This window comes from Podarcis tiliguerta, assembly GCF_965153285.1.
Source record: "Podarcis tiliguerta genome assembly, chromosome: 6".
In the NCBI taxonomy this organism is placed as follows: domain Eukaryota; kingdom Metazoa; phylum Chordata; class Lepidosauria; order Squamata; family Lacertidae; genus Podarcis; species Podarcis tiliguerta.
Window position 1 is genome coordinate 95846718 of NC_139539.1, and position 18146 is coordinate 95864863.

The 18146-nt window shown below is 44.1% G+C and overlaps 1 protein-coding gene and 1 long non-coding RNA gene across 9 annotated transcripts in view; one reads left to right on the plus strand and one right to left on the minus strand.

Moving 5' to 3' along the window:
- Window positions 1–18146, plus strand: part of RGL1 (ral guanine nucleotide dissociation stimulator like 1) — a 140610-nt gene that overhangs the window by 93548 nt on the left and 28916 nt on the right. For 6 of the 8 annotated variants that reach the window (XM_083446508.1, XM_083446509.1, XM_083446512.1 and 3 more), the window contains 2 exons: window positions 6566–6643; window positions 17223–17407. In XM_083446508.1, coding sequence (XP_083302634.1) covers window positions 6566–6643; window positions 17223–17407 — 263 coding nt within the window. Of the gene's footprint in view, window positions 1–6565; window positions 8445–11315; window positions 11339–17222; window positions 17408–18146 lie in introns of those variants that run through there. The other 2 variants (XM_083446515.1, XM_083446513.1) reach the window with 2 other exon arrangements.
- Window positions 3341–5549, minus strand: LOC310680217. The gene is made up of 2 exons (XR_014512698.1): window positions 4964–5549; window positions 3341–4852 (listed from the first exon to the last, which is right to left on the minus strand). It is a non-coding gene; the product is annotated as an uncharacterized lncRNA (long non-coding RNA).

Consider the following 18146-nt stretch of genomic DNA (forward strand, 5'->3'; position numbering starts at 1 on the left):
TTAAGGATGAATTTTCATTGCAAGCCATGGCTTTCAGTTTCCTTTTGAGGGACACCTTGCATTGCAAGGCAAGGGGGTGATTTGTATGCTGTTCTCCTGAGCAAGGCTGGGCTTCCTGCGGGGAGGTCTGCTTTAGTCATGGTTGGCTGGCTGAGGCACAGAATTGGGGGTGGCTGAGGGAAGCTTGTAGTGCAGCTGTTCATTGTTGTTCCTACTTTGTAGTTTAACAAAGAACATCAGTTTGCAGACTGCCAATCGAGCACTTTCATAAAACGCAAGGCTATATATAGTATGAGCACTCCCTTCAAACGGGTTTGACTGGCGGTGGAAAGATGAAAAGAGAAGTACTTTTACAGTGACTGGACCTAAGCAACCACCCAGCAATTGTGGGCTTGGTAGCTTTAGGTCCAAATTCAAAGTCGTAACATGTTGGGGTTTTCTTTATAATTAACAAAATGCAAGGGGTTGTATGTTTCGAGTGGGGTTGCAGATACACGGCTTCTGTTAGCAGAACTAAAGATTAATTCATGACCCCAGTTGAGGAGGGTCACCAGCTTGCCTCTGGCGGTGGGTTTATGGGGAGGGTCTTTCTGGGACCTGCTGTTTTGCTTTGTTTCCTCCATTTTTAAAGCAGCATAACAGTATACTACAAACCCAGAAAAAAACTTTTTTAAAAAAATGAAATAGTGAAAAAGCAAAATAATGTCTCAACACATACCAAATCATAATTATTAAATCAACATTTTAAATAGAATTGAATCATTCTACAAAGTCAGTAATGGCTCTGTTTAAAATATATTTAATCTTTTATAGCAAGAGGCTGGGTGAGTTTGTTGGTTGTTGTTAATATTAGAATATTTCTTAATCTTCAGAGCCTTCCCTTAGACATCCGGTAGAGCATGAGACTCTTAATCTCAGGGTTGTGGGTTTGAGCCCCACATTGGATGAAATCTTCCTGCTTTGCAAGGGGTTGGACTAGATGACCCTCATGGTCCCTCCCAACTCTACAATTCTTTGATTCTATGATCCCACTAATAAACAATAATGACCCCACTTCTGTTTCTAGGTGTAAAATATGTGTCCCTTTAAATAATAATTCCTTCTGTGAATTTAAAATTAAATCTCTCTGGAATCTTAAACGCACTTACTTCGGAATAAGTTTTATTGAACTCAGTGGGACTTTCTTCTGCATAAATGTATATAGGTTTGCACAGTAAGTTATTTTATAGCACTTAACAAATATCCCTGAACCATATGAAGTAGAAAATCCCTTAATTTATATTCTCTTTAGTCATAATTTGAACCAGCTCCATAAAATGTCCTTAATAGCTCTGGGGTTAAATGCTACCACAATGGATTTTAAAGAAAAAGAAGTCCCACCTTTTTATTTATATGCAGCTTTTTCTTCTAAAAATGATGCACTGGAATGATTATTGGAAACCAATAATATTCAAACAGTCTCATATTAAGTGGTTCAGGGATACCAAAACAAAACATCTGTTTTACGAAGTTTCTCTGTGAGACTCTTGGCAGAGAAGAGACTGTGAGCAGGTTCAGTTAGTGAGCCCCACAACAGAAGCCTGCACAAGGACTTCCACTGTTGCAACACCCCTCTCCCCACCCCCCTGAAATTGGCCGGTGGGGGCCAGGAGAACCCATGGAACAGAACAGCGCAAGGCAGGAGAAGAGGGTGGATCATTCCATTTAATGGGGCTCCTTAGGGCCCTAAGTAATGTTAACCAACCTGTGATAAATGGCCAACAGTAAGAATCATATAACTTCCAAAGCATTCTGCCATATAAATGCAGTCGGAAAAGAGGCCCTTCCCACAGGCTTTATGGGCAGACAGGCAAAAAAGAGTAAAAAAAATGGTGAGAGTCACCATAGGAAATGAAATGAAGAGAAATTAACTAATGGGTAAAAGCTAAAGACAACATGTTCCTTCAAATTCAGGCTAAAAACCAAAAACTGATGGGGACAAGTTCTAATCTCAGGAAGCAAGGCATTCCAGAGATAAGGTTAAAACAAGGGAGGAGGGTCAGAAACAAGATGAGATTTTGGGTTTGACAAGAAGTCAAGTACCTTTAGAGAGGGAAGTATAAAGAGAGCAAAAAGATAAGGAGCCAGAACTTGCAGACATTTCTAAGTTAAAAGAAGTTTATTAAACCCTATTGGGAAATCAACTCAGTGTAGAGCAGTAAGGAGAGGGAAAGCATGAGGTTAATAGGAAGAGGAGGAGGAGGAAGGAAGGGACTTTCAGAAGTTTAAAATTGAGGAGAAATCAGGTTGACGGTAAGGATAGGAAAGACCATCTTTCAGAGCATTGCAAGGATCAGGTGGTATAGGCTGATTGTGAGAATTAAGCAGAATATAGTATCAGTTTGAAAGAAAAGGCTGCATACACATTTACCTGTGAGTGAATCCTATTGAATGGCCAGGAAGAGCCATGTGGCATCAGGGGGCGTGGAAAGAGCAGGACCCTGGTCAGCTGGGTTTCCTCTGATTGTGTCATCATAAGAAGTATGTCTCCATCAGAGGCAGATGGATGTTGACTGTGAAGGAACGGAATACCCTTTGTTGCCGCCATAGAACTTGTAAAGCATTGTGCTTTTAGCGGAGTGAAACAGCACCACCATCTTCTCTAAATTTCCAGCTTTTTCTCTAGCCCCTTTATCTGCAGAGATATATGGAGAAATCCAAAATTCGCAGTAGGACCATATCTGTATTAGGATCAACTAAAATGTCACAAAACAGTGAGCAATCTTTCAAGTTCTCCAGAATTCTTCATCAAGCAAGATGTTTTAGTGGGGAAAGGAGGGGGCGCTGGGAGTGCTGTAGTCACTCCCCAAGCCTGAAGCTCTTGAGCTAAAATGCAGGGCTTTTTTGTAGGCATAATTTGTTTCGTTTCTCAAGATGCAAGGCAGATTGTCAGATGTTTTCAGGACAGGACACATTTTTAAAATTAAAATCTAGTAGCCATTCAGTTCTGCCTCCAGCCTTAAGGTCTTTGGGGAGCCAGAGGGCACAAGTAAAGGGGTGTGTGGCAGTCTTTGTATTAGCAAAGCTGGATATTATTTTTTAAGTGGTGTGCCAGGTAAAAGTCAGCTGGAACAAAAACTGGGTACCGTTATCTAGTGTTTGGAGGACACTGAATGCTGAAATGGTGAAGTTTCTGCCAGATACAAGAGTACTGGAGAACTGAAAAGCTTGCTCCCTGTTGTGCAATATTTTTGTTAGTCCTACTAATGGAATTTCCCTATTGTGGAATTTGTTTTTTTAATGAGTCAGCACAGCACAGCTACAGGGAAATGTGCAAGCAGGGTTTCTGTTTTTCTATTGGCTCTTGGTGGATGGAGAGGGAAAGTGGGAAAGAAGGCTGGATCTGAAGCTTGCCCCAGAATCCATTTATCTGCTTAAACTCTTGTCAAAGTTGAATTTCTAAAACTCCAATCCTCTACTCACAGTATGAGGAAGCAAGTCCCCAAGGAGGTTTACTTCTGGTTAGTCTTGTATAAGATTCCATTCTAAGTAATTTTAACCATATCAGACATATTTAATTTTTTTGCTATCCCACATTGAGTTATAAAGGCCCATCTGCACACCTGGAAGTTCTTTCACTATAGAATTTTGTACTACAGTCCTGCTTTGTTCCTCTTGATACACTTCCTAATCTGAAAATCAAAATTGCCTCAGTCATGAGACTTTAATTGGTAGAACAGGCTTTAGGGAGCAACTTGTTAGCATTTCTCTTTCTATTATACACAAATGGGGCATAAAAGCAGGAGTTGATGCAGCTTCAAATGATGATTTGGTCATCCGCCTTACCTGTCCTCCTGGTACTTCAGGTGGGCTATCAAGTTTTTAAAATATGTTTCCTGAAAGTGCCACTTATATGTTCATACAGTTCTAAAGTAAAGGTAAAGGAACCCCTGACCATTAGGTCCAGTCATGAATGACTCTGGGGTTGTGGCGCTCATCTCGCTTTATTGGCCGAGGGAGCTGGCATACAGCTTCCGGGTCATGTGGCTAGCATAACTAAGCCGCTTCTGGTGAACCAGAGCAGCGCACGGAAACGCCGTCTATCTTCCCACCGGAGTGGTACCTATTTATCTACTTGCACTTTGACGTGCTTTTGAACTGCTAGGTTGGCAGGAGCAGGGACTGAGCAACGGGAGCTCACCCCGTCATGGGGATTCGAACCGCTGACCTTCTGATCGGCAAGTCCTAGGCTCTGTGGTTTAACCCACAGCGCCACCCATGTCCTGCAGTTTTAAAACTCACTCTTTAAAACAAAGTGGCCAAATTGCCTGATGAAAGTAGATTCATTATGTCACAGGTGCCAGCCAGTCAAAGTTGTGCACAGACAGAATCTGATGCAAACTGGAAACTGATATCACCCTAATTTGAACTTGGGGAAAATTTGTCTTTATTGCAGTGTGCTTCCTGGGTATAGCCAAAGGGAGGCAGGGAGGGGCAGCTGCCACCCCCATCAAGTAAAACAGAAGGAATACTTAACTGACCAATCACAATGGTTCTGCCCCCACTAACAAAAGTCCTGCCCCCCCAACAAAAGTCCTGGCCGCACCCATGGTGTGCGTCTATAGTTGTCTCACTTCTCAATAGTGTTTCATTTGCTCTCAACCTAAAATAATTCTATTTCATTTCATTCTAGCTCATGTTTTCTCTTACATATCCCTCTGCAAATTTAGGGGTGCTTCATGACATGACGTAGCAGCCTTGGTATGCCACTGACTGTGCACTAGACAAAGAACCCTTGGCAGGGAACCACGGCTAATCCCCACAGCCTGAAGCAACCCTTAATAAAGAAAATGTTCTGGTTTGTCAGTATGTTCTGATGGTGTTCTGATGGTGTTTCCTGCTTGGCAGGGGGTTGGACTTGATGGCCCTTGTGGTCTCTTCCAACTCTATGATTCTATGATTCTATGACCATTTGGAGAGCCACAGGTTCTTTACCATGTAGTAGTTTTGAGAACAAGTTATTCTCTAATTGCATGCTGCATTCTTTGATTCATATACAAATGTGGGAAGATGTGTGTGAGTGGGGAGGGGGGACCCAGTAGCTCAGTGGGCGCAAGCAAGGCATGCTGTTTCCCTTCTATTTCTCCTCAGTGTGACATGGAAGGCTCAGGTCCTGCTGCCAGCAGAGAGTGCCTCAATACCTTAAGTTCATAGCACACAGTCTTCTCACAGCGGGAGGCACCGGATCACACTAAACAGGCATTAAGTGTGTCCAACGCAGTGGTCATGTGCTTGTTCTGCAATTCCATAGATAACACCATAAAAATTTAGTACTGATTCATACCCAATGCACTTTACAACAGAAGAAAGTGATGCTGCAGAAAAGGGATAAAAAAATGTTCAGAGTTGAATCATTGTCAGACACACATTGCTTACTTGATACAGAATGCATAACTATATGAAACATGGATGGGGAACCTGCAGCCACACACAGCCTGATGTTGATGAACAACTCCCATCATCCTTGGCCATTGGTCATGCTGGCTGGGGCTTATGGGAGTTGGAGTCTGACACCAGGAGGGAGAAAGGTTGTTTTCTGCTGCTCCAGAGAAGCGGACACGGAGCAATGGATCCAAACTACAAGAAAGAAGATTCCACCTAAACATTAGGAAGAACTTCCTGACAGTAAGAGCTGTTCGACAGTGGAATTTGCTGCCAAGGAGTGTGGTGGAGTCTCCTTCTTTGGAGGTCTTTAAGCAGAGGCTTGACAACCATATGTCAGGAGTGCTCTGATGGTGTTTCCTGCTTGGCAGGGGGTTGGACTTGATGGCCCTTGTGGTCTCTTCCAACTCTATGATTCTATGATTCTATGACCATTTGGAGAGCCACAGGTTCCCCATCTCAGATATATGGCATATGTAAGCATGTAATAATAAAGATACATAAACTGTAGTGAAAGTATGTTAATGTTAATTCAAATTCTGCATTGGTCAGGAAAGTTAGTACCAAGCTCTTCATTCCTTATGTATATAATTGATTTGCTACATTAGCTTTTAGAAGTTTGCCTGCTGTTTGTGGAAGACTTTTAAGCACTTATTTTATGCATTGATACTTCCCTGGAGCCCTTGGAACGGTCAGAAATAATATATAAATGAATATTTACAGTCCTGTAAGAGGAGCTCTAGAAAGCATGGATGTTTTCATATTCCTGATGGAGAGTTTGTGTAATCAGGTCTTTTAAACAAAATATTTATGTAAAAAAGAGTTCACATTTGGAACTGCTGAACTATCTACCTGGCTTAGTAACCCTCATGAGATACTGATGGCCAAGAAGCAGCTGGGGGGGGGGGGGGACAAGAGAAAGAGGAAAGGCTGCGTTTCACTTTTTTCCTGCCTTTCAGCTCCTTAGCTGGTCCTGTGGAAGCAGCCTTCCAGTGGTGTTAAACTTCCTGTTATTTGCTAGTTAGAGACCAGGGGAGTTTTTAATCAGCTCTTAATATCGGATTCCTTAAACATGGCTCTCCCCTCCACCCAGCCTTTTATTTTTAACCACTGCCTACAGTTTATATTTTCCTGTTGCATTTAGATATGGAAACCTGGAGATCTCAAACTGTGAAGAAGATGGGAGCCAGAACTCTGCTGAGACCAAAACACTGCTCAGGAAGTAAGTGTCGCATTTCTCTGAACAGCAAAAATCACAGCCAGAATGGAATACTGAGAAAAGGATGTGGTCAGCTAGTCCTTGGTAAACTTTACATCAATCGGCTTATTGCGTGCTCAGCTGCAGAGCCTCCACCACCCTGGGGCAATGGCTCTGCATGCAAAGTTTAGGTGGCCTAACAGGGATTTTGTGCAGAGTAGCTGTTTTTTAAGGAGAGTAAGGACATGAGAAGCTGTCTAAGGGCATCCAGCTTGGCTTGGGGCAGGCGGGGTGTTTGTTGCCCAGGTAAGACAGGGAAGTGGCAGGACCTTCTGTTTTTTCCGCTGCTAACGGAATGCCCAAATCAGCAGCCATCTGTTGGAATAAACACAACACATCCTGACAGGAATCTGAACCTGTTGGGCCAATAATCATCTAAATAAGGTGTGATATGCCCGGAACAGGACTTCAGCTTAGTGGCCCATTTTACAAATGTGCTGAAGGTTTCAAAGGCTGCGCGTGTGATAGAGCACCCCATAGGCATTGCCTTATCCAAGTGCCATTGATCCTGGAATTTGAAGCCTAGCAGGTGAAAGTCACTAGGATGAACAGGAAGCAGGCGAAAGGCCAACTCCATGTTACACTTTGCGAGCAATGCCCCACATCCACCCTCCTTGATCAGCTTCATCACATGGTCAAAGGAGGCATAACACACAGTACACAATTCCTGAGGGATGACGTCATTTACTGAGCCCTGTTTTGGATGGGACAGATTGTTAATCATGTGGAACTCACTGGGCGTCTTCTTGGGAGCAATGGCCAAAGGTGATACATTGAGGTTATCGAATGGAGCATGAGAGAACGGGCCCACTATTCTGCCTAATTTCCCCCCCTTTAGAATCTTACACCATGCCACCTCTGGCATTTCCCTGACCGATTTTTGAATAGATGAGTTAGTGGGAGGAGGACACCTGCAGCTGGCATACGGAAGCCCTTGCTAAAACCTTTTACCAGTTATTCTATGGCCGCTTTTATCACGATACAAGTGAAGAAAAGGGAGCATGGCAGGTAGGGAGACAGATGCAGCAAGAGAGGCACCACGTCGGGCCACAACCACCGCTCATCGAGGAGGTACATTAAGCAGCCATTACATAAAGGAAGGCCGCAACTTTGTTGCAACTGTGCAAAGGAGTAAACACCAGAAGCGCTGATTGCCACAAAGGAAGCCAAATGCAGGGACCAATACGTGAAGAGGTTTATGAAAAGCAAGATAGCATTACTGATGCTACTAAAGGTCAAGAGCACAAGCTTATGCATGTCTGCTCAGACCTATGTCTTATTGAGACCCTTATAATTCTCTTGGGAGTTCCACTTCATCTAATGGTACATGAAAATACGGATGCTTCCAGATGGGAGTTTATTATGGAATCGGTGGTGCTTATGTCCACAGGTCTTTAGTTTTGTTTTTGTTTTGCAGTATTTAAACAAGGCTGTGATCATCAAAGTGCCAACAGAAATGACTTCCTCTTTAAACATTTAATCCAGATTTCCCCTTACCAAGGAAAATCCAATAGGTACATAGGAACATAGCAAGCTGTCTCATACAGAGTCAGGTATTTGGCCCTTCTGACCCAGGGCACCCGTGCTTCTCAGACTGTCTGCTGCGAGGACAAGCAGTTTATTTTCTCTAGTGGGCCCTGGACTGGATTTGGTCACGGAAGTGTCCCACCCAACCTGGGCTGTAGTGGAGTCAGGGACCAGCACTGGGCTGTGGACCACCACTCTGAGCAGCCCTGACCGGCAGTGGCTCTCCGGATTCAGACAGGTACTGAACTTGGGGCCTCCTGCATTCAAAACAGACACTCTCACCACTGAGCTACTGCCCTGTATAACCAATTATACATCTGTAGTCACTGCTGATACAGAGGCATGTTGGCACATTTTGCAGGATTGGTGGCATGTCATGCGTCTGGTGGGTGTCCTCTATTGCCACACTTGTTTGTGCCTTACAATCTAACCATTTTGTTTCTGGCAACTGCCAATATTGGAATCCTATTTCTATTTATTGTTGCATGTTTGGGTTGGGAGAGAGACTCAGGATCTCCATGCTGAAAATGTGGGGGGTTACATGTGTAATTGTGGTGCCTCATTTGTTTTGGGGAGGTTTGGTCCTGGGAGCCAGTGCAGCAGAGTCATTGTTTGGCTGTTTGGCATGTTCTGCTTGGCTCACAGGGTTCTGCTGCTTGGAAGCCGGGACCAGATTGGGTCTCCCGTTGTCAATCCAAAGGTGGAAGGACTGGCTGCAACCATGACTCTTGCCACCAATCTGCTTTGCAAGCAAAATAAAATAAAATAAAATAAAATTGTTTGCCGATTTGCACCAGCAAGTGAGCACTACTGTTTTGAGCCCATGTTTTCACCTTCAGATAGTCATGCTAAATGTTGAGACTACCGTCCCCAAGGGCTGCATTTGCATATCATGATAAACTGTCTTATCATGACTGGAGTGAGCCTACTCTTCTTAACTCATGTGCTCTCCTCTCCCCTCTCCTGCTCAACAGCCACAAGGAAGGAATTGGGAAGCTTTTCCTTTTGCTTTCTGTTAACGCTGGTTTTTCATATTGTTCAAACCCAACTAACTGCAGTTAGTCTTAGCTACTGTTTGCTTGAAACAAGGCAACTTAAAACCAAGGCTTGTTTAAATAACCACAGTTAAAATTAACCACAGTTTAAAGTTTAGTCATAATTCTAGAATGTGGTTATTTTATTTATTCATTAAATGTGTATACCGCCCTTCATTCGAACATCACAGGGCAGTTCACAACAAAAAATACAAAATGAGACCACAAAATACACTATACCACACTGACTCTAAAACTTAAAATCCTGGCAGTAAGAATAAAACTAGGGGTGGGCGTGTCTATTTCAGGATCTGAAGATGCTTATAGTCTGTCTTTCTCACCTTTCCAGAAAGAATAGTATGGCTTCGGGCAAATGGATTAACCTTTCAGGCCTTGAGAAATGTACCATCTTGGCATATACCGGTACACTGTGTTTTCCTGTGTAGATCTGACTAGCTCTGTTCTTCTCATAGAATCATAGAATCATAGAGTTGGAAGAGACCACAAGGGTCATCGAGTCCAACCCCCTGCCAAGCAGGAAACACCATCAGAGCACTCCTGACATATGGTTGTCAAGCCTCTGCTTAAAGACCTCCAAAGAAGGAGACTCCACCACACTCCTTGGCAGCAAATTCCACTGTCGAACAGCTCTTACTGTCAGGAAGTTCTTCCTAATGTTTAGGTGGAATCTTCTTTCTTGTAGTTTGGATCCATTGCTCCGTGTCCGCTTCTCTGGAGCAGCAGAAAACAACCTTTCTCCCTCCTCTATGTGACATCCTTTTATATATTTGAACATGGCTATCATATCCCCCCTTAACCTCCTCTTCTCCAGGTTAAACATGCCCAGCTCCCTTAGCCGTTCCTCATAAGGCATCGTTTCCAGGCCTTTGACCATTTTGGTTGCCCTCCTCTGGACACGTTCCAGTTTGTCAGTGTCCTTCTTGAACTGTGGTGCCCAGAACTGGACACAGTACTCCAGGTGAGGTCTGACCAGAGCAGAATACAGTGGCACTATAACTTCCCTTGATCTAGACGCTATACTCCTATTGATGCAGCCCAGAATTGCATTGGCTTTTTTAGCTGCCGCGTCACACTGTTGTCTCATGTCAAGTTTGTGGTCAACCAAGACTCCTAGATCCTTTTCACATGTACTGCTCTCAAGCCAGGTGTCACCCATCTTGTATTTGTGCCTCTCATTTTTTTTGCCCAAGTGCAATACTTTACATTTCTCCCTGTTAAAATTCATCTTGTTTGTTTTGGCCCAGTTCTCTAATCTGTCAAGGTCGTTTTGAAGTGTGATCCTGTCCTCTGGGGTGTTAGCCACCCCTCCCAGTTTGGTGTCATCTGCAAATTTGATCAGGATGCCCTTGAGTCCATCATCCAAGTCGTTGATAAAGATGTTGAATAAGACCGGGCCCAAGACAGAACCCTGTGGCACCCCACTAGTCACTCTTCTCCAGGATGAAGAGGAACCATTGATGAGCACCCTTTGGGTCCGGTCAGTCAGCCAGTTACAAATCCACTGAGTGGTAGCATAGTCAAGACCGCATTTTACCAGCTTCTTTACAAGAATATCATGGGGCACCTTGTCAAATGCCTTGCTGAAATCAAGGTAGACTACATCCACTGCGTTCCCTTCATCTACCAGGCTTGTAATTCTGTCAAAAAACGAGATCAGGTTAGTCTGACATGACTTATTTTTCAGAAATCCATGCTGACTATTGGTGATCACAGCATTCCTTTCTAGGTGCTCACAGATTGTTTGCTTAATGATCTGCTCCAGAATCTTCCCTGGTATTGATGTCAGAATGACTGGGCGGTAATTATTTGGGTCCTCTCTTTTCCCCTTTTTGAAAACAGGGACAACATTTGCCCTCCTCCAGGCTCCTCCTCCTCTTCTCCCTCTGTCCTTTTGTTATGAAGTACTTTGTATCACACGAGACAATTTAAACCTTGTCAGATATGCCTAGGAGACTTTAGCATAATATTGCGGGTACATAAACTGGCTGATAGCCAAAAGGGGCCTGGGCATGACTCCAGACTGAGCCACTGATTCCTGTCTGACTCTGGGCAAGTCTCTTGACCTTCGTATGTTTTGGTCAGTCCAGCTATAATATTGAACTAAATTGCTGCAGATGGGTCCCCCCCTTTCTCAGACACAATGGATATGTTTTGCTAGGTTTCATGGGAAAATTAGTTGCTGCAGATATGAAACTTGGTGATATGGACTTGCTGCAGAGTGCAATACAAGATACGAAATGGTTTTCGGCCTTGAGTATATGTAAATGAGTATGTGTAGATTGTAGACTCCTCAGAGCAGAAGCTTTTCCTTTTAAAATTCTGGCAAGCTCCAAAGCGCATTGATGGTGCTGTGTAGATAAAACAAAGATAAAGAATCATATTTGCATGTTGCAAAAAGGCAGCACCCAGGGGCCTGGCTCTTGGGTGCATTTATCATATTGCAGAATATTAGAACCTGCAATAGCAATGGCTTTAATGCAGCCTTGGGACTCTTTTAACGAAATACCGGTAATTACATTATTTCCTAAAACATAATAGATGGTTAATTTTCCTATCATCCTGTTTATGCTGCTTATTTTTTATTATTAATCCATGCAAAAATACAAATTGTGTTTTTTGTTCCTTTTTTCTTGGCAAAGTGTTTGAGTTTGTGTGGGACTCTAAAGCACGCCCTGCAGGCTATGCCTTGAGCAATCTGAACTGGAGGGGGTGAGGTGGGCTACCCCATTGGCTTGGCAATATACTAACTAGCTGACAAGGCAAAAATGACAGAGAACAGTAACTGAGGGTGAGGGCAGCGGTCCATAGCATCCTCCTGCTCACTGCTGCTTGGGTGTAGCAAGGGTTTTTGTTTGGAGGGGGGGTCAGCTGAACTTTTTTTACGGAAACCATCAAAGTGGCTGAGCTTTTTTAGGAGATTCCCCCCAAGTTGTTGAGCATTTTGGGGGATATCAAAAAGAGGACATTACAGGGGCAGGCTTTGCTTGGGGGTGTCAGACAATACCTCTGAAGCAAGAAGCATACTTCAGTAGGCAATTACCGGCTTACTGGCAGTAGCATTATTATTGTAACACTAAAAGACCAGATCAGGAAGAGTTAAAAATAACAGGGTGCAAACTGAAGTGAAATGGCATTGAGACTGTAGAATCTTAATCCAAACTGGTACCAAGAACTGGATCACATATCTAGTAACAGTCTCTACGCAGATTAGATGTATTTCATTCTATTTAAATTATAGTAATCATTCCTACTGTAGCACCTAGATACATACATTCACATATGCAAACTTAATGTAAACTCTGTTCTGTTTTGGGAATGTATTCTCTCTTGGCATTGTGTAAGTGGCAATACTAACTACAGTTGTTTTTTAAAATGATGTTGATGATGATGATGCACTTTTCAGCTCATGGATTCTTTGTGGGCAGGATCTTTTTTGCCCTTTGTCTCCTCTTGGGTTTATTATTCATCCAGTAAAGCACGGTGTCCTGTTTCAGTGTTACATAAATAATTGCACCAAAGGAATGGACTTAAGAGAAGCAGCCACTGAATGAATGTGAGATGAGTGAAAGCATATTGGCTGAAGGCCTCCAGAGCCTGGGAAACCTGCAGAGGGATATGTTTAAAGTTTTGTTTATGCTGTTGAATGCAATCAACTTTCATTCTTGCAAAGAGTAAAATAACAAAAGAAACCAATGTGGCTGAAATGAGGAGACAAAGGGCCAAATGGTGGCAATTAAGAGAACGAGAAAATGGGGAAGGTTATAAAAACAAGCCAGATTATTTGCACAATGGGGAAAGGAGGAAAAGTGAGTAATGGCAACAGTGGTTGAGGCATGGTCAATTTAAAAGCAAATATCATTAAAATGTAGAGGCCTGGCACAACATTCAGCAGTGCACCCTGGGGACCTAAGTGTACTGTCAGTTGCAATTATGGGGAAACCAGATATTCCATGGATCTTTAGTTTTCATGCATGCCCACATAGAAACCAAGGACCACCATTCTAGAGGAGACCACATACTTTGTGTGTATATGTTACAGATTGAATCCAGAGGTTCTCCCAGCAATGCAGGTGTGGGATTTGGTACTGCAGCAGCAGGCTCCATAGGGAGAAACTTCTTAGATTATTTTAGGAATGTGTCTTGGAAGATGACAAAACTACTATCTGTAATAGGGTGTGAATATTTGTTAAATGTTCATAGCCATTTAGACTAGTTGATGGCCACCTGGCGGTATGTGGGCTGAGTTTTGCCCCCAGTACTGGCTGCATTTCAGCCTCCCTACCCTTCCGTATCTGCGCAAGGGAGGAAACTCCCATCTCTCTGGGTGGGCATGCACAATGGAATAACCACCCTCCTCAGTGTTTGATGGACAAAAACTGAAGCAGAGGTTGTGGTAGTTCATTGGCAAGGCAAGGTACATGTCTTTCTGCAAGATACAAAGTGCACATATGAACCGATCCTTGATCCAGTGGGTGCCAAAGTATATGACTTCCCAAGTTGATCTTATTGTCCCGTCTCGCCTCACAAAATGAGGCTGCCATAGTCTGGTCTCATCAAAGCACCAAATATCAAACAAAATAAGGGCTAAAACTAGTTGAGCTTCAAGCTTTTGGAAGCTGGCCTCTTCTTCCTCCCCCTTTCCCAGCCTTGTTTGTTATTCTCTGTAGAGGGCATTATCAAGAGCTTACTAAAGGGTGGAAGTACAGTGGTGCCCCGCAAGACGAATGCCTCGGAAGACGAAAAACCCGCTAGACGAAAGGGTTTTTCATTTTCTGAGGTGCTTCGTAAGACGGATTTTCCAAAGGGCTTGCTTCGCTAGACGAAACAGCCCTGCCTCTCCTGTCATGGCGACGGTCGCACGCTCGCTTCCCCGCTCCTCCGGCTCCCTCCCACCTTCCGGCTGATGGCTGACCTTCCGGCTGCCTCGCGCCGCTGCCCACCGCCCTCGCGCGCTCCCCTCAGGAGCCGTTGCCGCCAGCAGCCAGCGCTGCAGCCGGAGTCGCGCTCCTGAGCCCCACGGGGACCAGGGTGTTGCCTGCGTGCGCCTGGACATGCACGCGTTCTTGGAAAGCGCAGGCCTGCGTCTGCAAGGGAGAGAAAGGATCCCGGAGCTGAGATCTCCTTGCAGGGTGGGGTTGTTGGGGCAGGCGAGGAGGAGGAGGAGGGCTCCTCTAGTCTAAGCGAGGTGGGTTCTTCCCAGCCCATGTGGTTCTCATTAGAGTCGGCAGCCAAGGAACTCCGAGCTGGAGAGACCAAACCAGAGAGCGCGCGCGCGAGAGAGAGAGAGAGGATTCTGCAGGAGGGGAAGAGGGGAGCGAGAGGGCAGCAGCTGCGTCGTGCGGTGTCCACAAGGCGCGGTGAGTCCAAGGACCGGCTGCGGCAGCTGCCCTGCTTCTCCCCACCCCTCCCCGCCGTGGTGCTTCGCAAGACGAAAAAAACTCGCTCTACGAAAAAACTCGCGGAACGAATTAATTTCGTCTTGCGAGGCACCACTGTATTTGTGAAGCACAAAACTCTCAGCCTGCATCTGCAAGCTGTCGCCCTCAAAAGCACAGCCAAGGATCAATAGTGTGTTGTGGCCAAGACAATTACTATAAGCAAAACTTTAAACAAATGCATGGTTCATAGAAGTGAGGTTTATTAAAAACTTTGCAGAGAGCCATCTCTCATTGTGAATAATGGAGTCAATTATGGCAGTGTTTTTTTGTCTGAGAATAAGCCTCCTAGCTGTATCTGTGTCTTTGACTTGTCAAGAACATGGAGTTTCTTCGCAGGGACCATTCAAGCTGCTGCAAGGTTTGGGTGCTTGTCCAAACTTTTTCCAGAAAGTGTTCCTTCCTAATACACTGATTAAATAGTCAGCTGATAGGAGGTCAGTGTGCTACAAGCACTGTCCGCATAGCTTGTCTTTTTAAGTCCTTACTGACTGACATTATTTTGTTGGTGAAATCAGTCTATGATAACTTTCATTTCAACTCCTCTGTGAGTGCCGCTGTGTACTTCATGCAGAAATAAAATAAAATAGTGACTTCTACACTTTCCCACACTTCAGGATAAATCACAAGAAAATCACATGAGTAAAACACATGAGATACATGCACAGCACATGCATTTTGGCATGAGTCTGCCACACGGTTATGCCAGGTTTCAAGGGTGCCTTCCTGTATCCAAGGAAGTTCAACCTCTTACCAAAACACTTAGCCAGGAAAGCCTGGCTCCAGGTGCAAGCCAAGGTCACACACAGATAATCATTCTGAGTCCAAAACAAGTTGAGGAAACACTTTCAAGGTCAAGGTCTCAGATTGTTCCGCAAAGGGGAGCAGCAGGACCAAGGAGCCAGGGCTGGTGTTGTTTCCAGCAACTGGGAAGATCTATCCTCTGCCTGGGCTACTTTTTTGAACCAAAACAGTGTTGACTGCCAAGGTGATTTTCAAAATCTAATTGAGTTGGGGAATTTTAGTTTTGAAAATTTGCAGTCCTGAAAGCTGGTATGTTTTAACTTATTCTTGGCTTCTCTTGCTTGTTTTTGTGTTATTTATATCATAATGGCCATTGATTACAAACAGTAAAAAATTTGACTGACTGGTATCACAGTAAGTAAAAGGTCTGGAGGCTATCTATTCCATTTTCTAAATGAAAATTTAAAAAACCCTCAAGGATGTAGCCTTGAATACCCCTCCCTTTAAATTTAGCCCCCTCTCACTGTAAGTTGGGGAAGCTGGAATTCTGTCAGAAACCCTCCTTCTGACATAATGTCTTCAGAATGGGATCTGATGGATCCCAGGCTCATGAGGGCTTACTGCCAGAGAGCAAAAGCTGAGCCCCTCCTACAGATCATTTCCTGCCCAGGAATATACCCCCATTCAGAAAGGGGACATGTATGAAACACTCCCCATCGTCTTGCTGATGTGCTCCTGGTTTGACTACTGCTTTTTCCCTTTCCCTTGCAAGGGAGAGCTCTTGAGTTTAAAATATTTAAAGCTATGTGTTTTGTAAGGCTCTTGCTTTTGTACCGTGGTCCTTGTTCTGAAAATAACAAGAAATGCCAGCCTTTTGAGTTTAGTTCTGCTTGCTTACTATAAGTATACCTGTACATTGAATGCTTCTATTATTATGGATAGTTACACAAGGGATTTAAACCTTAGTTCTGATGGGAAACTTTGGGCAAGCCTTTCCTTGATATCCAGAATGATATTTAGTCTAAATTTTTGGGAATTATATAGCATGAAGATACTGAAGAAAAAATGCTGTATAGTGTGACAGTTGAGCTTAAACGATTAGTGTTGCATGAGAAGAGAATGAGAAGTTTTTTCAGCACCTCCCTTATTCATTTTCATTGGAAAGTGCCTGTAGGGGCCTGTGTAAACTGCAAACAGTTTTGTTACGATTTAAATGTCATGACTTTCATTACAGCTTGCAGTTGCAGGGAGTCTTTTTCAGTCTGGGGCAGCATTCTGGGGGTCATATGCCAGCCTGCAGAGCAATGGATGTGACTCTCACCTTTTTACCTTCAAGTCACACAGAAGTAAGATGTAGGCATCTCGGCACCTCTCCATCCAGGCAAGCAAGAAGCATCATCAGAATTCAAGGACACATTCCCTCATATTTGCATAGGGGTGTCTTTAGTTTTAAAACTCATTTTAGCCATTGTGGGGCAAACTCTGAGGGGCTGCTGGGTACCACTGTCAGTCAGTTAGATTTACATTACTGTATTATTTTTTTAGTGGCCAGTTGCGGAAAAAAGAGAGAACAAATCTTTAGTCAAATTGTTCCACTGATGGAAATGGGAAGTGCAGTACTCATTGCCTGAGGGCCTAGCTGGCAGCTTGCCACCACCTGCTCCCCGGTAATTTATCAGAGCTACGGATGCACTGTTATTACTGTTCTTGTGCAAGTTTATTGGGATACAGCCCGAGAAGCCTGATGGTGAATCAAACCTTGTACAATGTGCTTCTTTCCAGTGCCATAGCCTCCATCTTGAGAGCCTGGTTGGACCAGTGCTCTGAAGACTTCCAAGAGCCACCCCATTACGTTTGTTTGAGAAAACTTTTGGATTATCTGACTCGGGTCATGCCGGGCTCAGACCCAGAAAGAAGGGCACGGCACCTGTTGGAGCAGTTTCAGAAGCAAGAGCTGGTGAAAAACAGTAAGTATTATCCTGGAATGTTACAAATAAATAATTACATGCTGCATATGTTTGAACAGCTTTGGGATCAATAGGATTACAGTGGCCAAGAGGATTGTATACTTTGCACTATATGCTTAGTGAATCTAAGTTATCTGCTGCTGTTCAATGAGAGGTAGGAACTCAACTGGAGAATAGCCCTCTACCCAAGGCATCATGGATTTTGAAGCAGCACAAACTCAGGACAAAAGGGAGAAATGAGCAAAGAGGAAGGCACGTTTGGCAAATCCTCACCATGAGCAACTCCCACCTGGAAACCAATGTCCCCGCTGTGGAAGGATGTGTGGATCCAGAATTGGACTCCACGGTCACTTACGGACTCACTGCTAAGACTGTGTTAATGTACAACAACCTTACTCTGCCACAAGTGTCACCAAAGAAGAAGGAACTCAAGCATTCACCACCAAGTCATTTGCCTTGTTTTCCTACATCACTGAAAATTATAAACGCCAGTTCAAAATTCCATGCTGGAGATGTTGGCATGTAGGTAAAGGTAAGGTAAAGGACCCCTGGATGGTTAAGTCTAGTCAAAGGTAACTGTGGGGTGCGGTGCTCATCTCACTTCAGGCTGAGGAAGCCAGCGTTTGTTCACAGACAGCTTTCCAGGTCATGTGGCCAGCAGGACTAAAGCACTTCTGGCAACAGGACACTGTGGTGAGTGCCAGAGTGTACAGAAATGCCGTTTACCTTCCCGCTGCAG